General features: G+C 30.3%; 1 protein-coding gene across 1 annotated transcript; it reads left to right on the top strand.

Annotated features, from left to right (window-relative positions):
* Positions 1 to 1,688: 1,688 nt before the first annotated feature.
* Positions 1,689 to 3,756, top strand: LOC125592425. Its single transcript, XM_048767559.1, has one exon. It carries the CDS (start codon positions 2,726 to 2,728, stop codon positions 3,191 to 3,193), a length of 468 nt encoding a protein of 155 aa, XP_048623516.1. The 5' UTR covers positions 1,689 to 2,725; the 3' UTR covers positions 3,194 to 3,756.
* Positions 3,757 to 3,971: the final 215 nt, after the last annotated feature.

Here is a 3,971-nt window from a genome sequence, read left to right as displayed (position 1 = left end):
CTACGTATGATTCTAAATGTTTCCCGGCTTATGAGTGTAATTAAAGTTGTGAAAACTTTTGTCAGCTATTAAATTTACAAGTTAAAATAAATCTCTAAGAACTTGAACTGTTCCAATGCTACTAGCTAGATCTAAGAATTTGAGTTGTTCACAGAGCCATCTTTGGTACAAGCACATCAAACATTCGCTTTGGGGCGGGTAGTCTTATATAATTTGAAGGGGCAAACACGTAGAGCTGACCATCATTACTCGTTACTCGCTTGAACCTCGTTATTTGACTCTGACTCGTACCCGACTTGAAAATTCAAGTACTCAGTGTTGTCAAGACAAATAAAAAGTCGACAATTGTCATTACTTGCAAGACCAATTCAAGTATCAAGTATCATTATTGTTTTTATTACTTGACTCGTTGCGCCCCGTTACTTGCTTTATTATTTGCTATTTGTTACATGATCTATTAAATACTTGTTAATATTTGTCTTTTCTTTTACTTACGTTTACGATTGGACACAAATACTCATTAATCTTCTTATACTTATTACTTGTTTCGTATCTGTCTTGATTTTTAAATATACATTGTCATCTAGTAAAGTATTATATAGTAACAAGTATTAAAAATTTAACTACACGATTTGTTATTACCTGTTAGTTGTTTAGAGAAGACATTTTTGTCATCATAAAAATTATACAATTTTTATATAACAAAATATTCATATATTTTTTAAATTGTCTTTTTTTATAAAATGAACAAATATATCGTTTAAAGTAATTCACTTGTTATGTTAAGTAGAATAAATAAAATAAACTTTTATGTCTATTTCTAATAGATTATTATTTAGTAATTAGTTCTTAAACACTTAGAAAAAATCGTAAATAGTTCACAAATACTCGTAAATAGTAATTAATTGAGCGGGACAAGTAACTTGCAAGTAATTCATTTTTTATTAAGTATTCGAAATATCAAATACTCGTTTTTAACAAGTCAAATACAAGTCGAAAATTTTATTACTCATACAAAGCAAGTCAAGTCGCAAGTACATGCAAAGTAGCGAGTACTCGCTTTGTGCTCAGCCCTACGAACACGTACAAAGATCGGTCGTTTGAGTTGGTTACTTAGCAGGTGTGTTGTTTATGGGTAACTCGAGTTTGATCTTTTGCTGCAACTCATGTCATATATTTTTAGTTAATCAAATATTTTGTTAGAAAAAATATATTAGTGAAAAGTAAAGTAAGTTTGGTTTCTATATTTTATAATCAAGCGTAATATTATAAAAGGAGTTATAGATGGTAACTAATACTACTTATTAAATGCCAAAAATAGAAAACATTCATTATGATACTTATGATAATAATTTAGTAATGAAATTAAAACTACTAAAATTGTCTCACAAATTTTTTTTTTTAAATAAGAGATTGGTGTGAGGTATTTGTTTCTTAACAATAAATATAAAAAACTATACATGGTATAACAATTTCAGTTTTGGTTTTCATTGTAAAAAATCACTAATTATATCAAAAATATTTTAAAATAGAATAAGAAACCAATAGTGAAAAACGACGGTGAAAATGACGGTGCGATAATCAACACACTGATAGTACATATCCTATGCACCATGTATTTTCTTATAAAGATATATGCATATCTCGAAACGTCACTAGTATACCGGTCCATCTCTGTACCCCAAAAACACATCTAAGGCGATCGATACAAATGTCTTTGTACTCGAGGAGTAATCTGCGATAGTATAAACGTCTTTATGCTCCCGTGATCTCCGCAAAACTCTACAACTTTAATTTGAACCTTGTTAACACGAGATATTAGAGATTGTATTCATGTATATTGTCGAGCTTCAAGCTTCTACGTTTGATAATTATTTGGTCTCTACAAACAGAGCTAGTTGTTGAATCTAAAGTCTGCATATCTACAAGTTATAAGAATTTGATGATACCTTTAAGAAATATCCTCTTAATAAAGTAAGAATCAGGCGATTACAAGGAAACTATGTCGTGGAAATGATGTATATAAAATCATATGTATAGTTAAACCATACAAAAGACTGTTTGCCAACGTATCTCTTGAGTATGGAGGAATTCGATCGTCAAAAATTCAAATGTTTGATCGGAATGATGAGGTCCAACATAATTAGGTCCCCGAGATGAAGAGCTTATGAGAGAATTAAATCTTCTCTGAAAGCATCAGATGCTCTTTTACCTTGATATGCATCCATATACTTATACATCTTTTATGCCAGCCTTATTTCCCTTTCATCTTGAGATCGGTTAGTGTTTTCTTTTTTTTTTCCTCCAGATTACCCTTTTATAATCAACTATTTTTTCTTTTTTTACGAGTTGCTGGGATTTTAAGTGAGTTAAGCTTAATATATGAAAAGATTCAGTGAGGAAGTAATATACAACTCACTCAATTCTAATGAATTCTTACAACTAATCTAGAATTCAATAAAAGCTTACAGTTGGTTTATTGAACTTCAATGTAGACGTGTTTAGCATAATAAAGGACATTTTTTTTTAACAACATTCTATTAGTTAATAGAGTTTACATGGTCTTGATGTAACAAATGAGAAATAGTATTTGGTAAAGACGTTGACAATCGGCCTAAGCAAAAGTCTCCTCTTCATAACATCCACAAGAGATTTTTCCTTTTTGAAAAACAAATCCACAAGAGATTCTTCATTCATTTTATCTTTTTCAACAACCTTCTCAACAATGCAAGAGCTCAATGAAGCGGCAATTGCTTATTACAACAACGGCTCCACGGATCAACAGAATTTGGCATGGCAGTTTTTCCTTTCAATGGACGGTGACGGTAATGGCCGTGTCAGCTTTCAAGAGTATACCGACTTCTTGTGTAGAACCACCGGTTTAGCTTGGGTCCGTCGCGAGATGTTTCAGGAGCTCGACCGAAACAGAGACGGCCAGCTTGACTTCTGGGAGGTCTTGACGCTTTACTATGTGGCTCGGACGCGGACCATCGGTTGCCGCACGTGCCTCCAGCCTCTCATTGGTTTGTACTTTACGTGTGTAACGTGCTTTGAATCGCAATGTGTTTGCGACACGTTTGATCTCTGCGTCAACTGTTATATGCGGCGGAATTATAATCATCCGCACCGTGTCTTCCTGGATAGTTTTGTTTTATTACGATCTAAGCGTAGCCACCCTCCTCTGGTACGTTGACTTTATGAATTGTTTTCTATCTATTACAGTACAAATCTTTTTTTTTTAAACACTAAAACCTCTGTAAACTAATAATATTGGAACTATGGTATTTTATTATTTTAAAGAGTTATTAGTTTTCCAAAAAAAAAATATTTTATAGATATGTACGTTTTTAGTAAAAATAAAAAAAATATTTGATTTTACGGTATATGTACTGATTAAAGAGAAATTGTTTGAAATACACTAAATTGAATATCACTTTTCAAAAATACAATCAATCAAAAATAATTTAACATTTGAGTTTAAAGTTTAGTGATTATTGTTTATGATATAGCATTTAAGGGGTAAGGTTGAGTTTATAAAATTTTATAAATACTTTTTAATTATTTATAATGATTTAAGAGGGTTAATTTTGTTTTTCATAATAAACTAACAGTATTTATAAAATGGTTATCATTTAAAGATAAATTTAAAAAATTGTATTAAATTTGAGGTAAAGTTAGAATTTCCCCATTAAATTTTATAGATACAAAACGTGTGTTATTATTATTTGATTATGTGGTGTATAAAAAAATTATTGTAAAAGTAGATACATTTTAAATATAAATGACAGAATATCATCAAAATATGTTGACATTTTTAGAAAAATTAAAGATAGAATTCATTAATGAATAAAAACAAGAGAAAATTTTATGTTTACCACTTTCATGTTACCACTTTTCATCTTTACCACCACTAAAATGACATTTTCAAAAATATCTTCTTCATTAAGTGGCAAAAGACTCTTATGCCATTG

This window comes from Brassica napus, chromosome C9 (genome assembly GCF_020379485.1).
Source record: "Brassica napus cultivar Da-Ae chromosome C9, Da-Ae, whole genome shotgun sequence".
Taxonomy (NCBI): Eukaryota; Viridiplantae; Streptophyta; class Magnoliopsida; order Brassicales; family Brassicaceae; genus Brassica; species Brassica napus.
The sequence above is the reverse complement of the archived record's forward strand: the minus strand, read 5'-3'. Positions and strand labels throughout refer to the sequence as shown.

Coding starts and splice junctions, on each gene's coding strand:
- LOC125592425 (XM_048767559.1), top strand. CDS start 2,726: ATGCAAGAGCTCAATGAAGCGGCAATTGCTTATTACAACAACGGCTCC.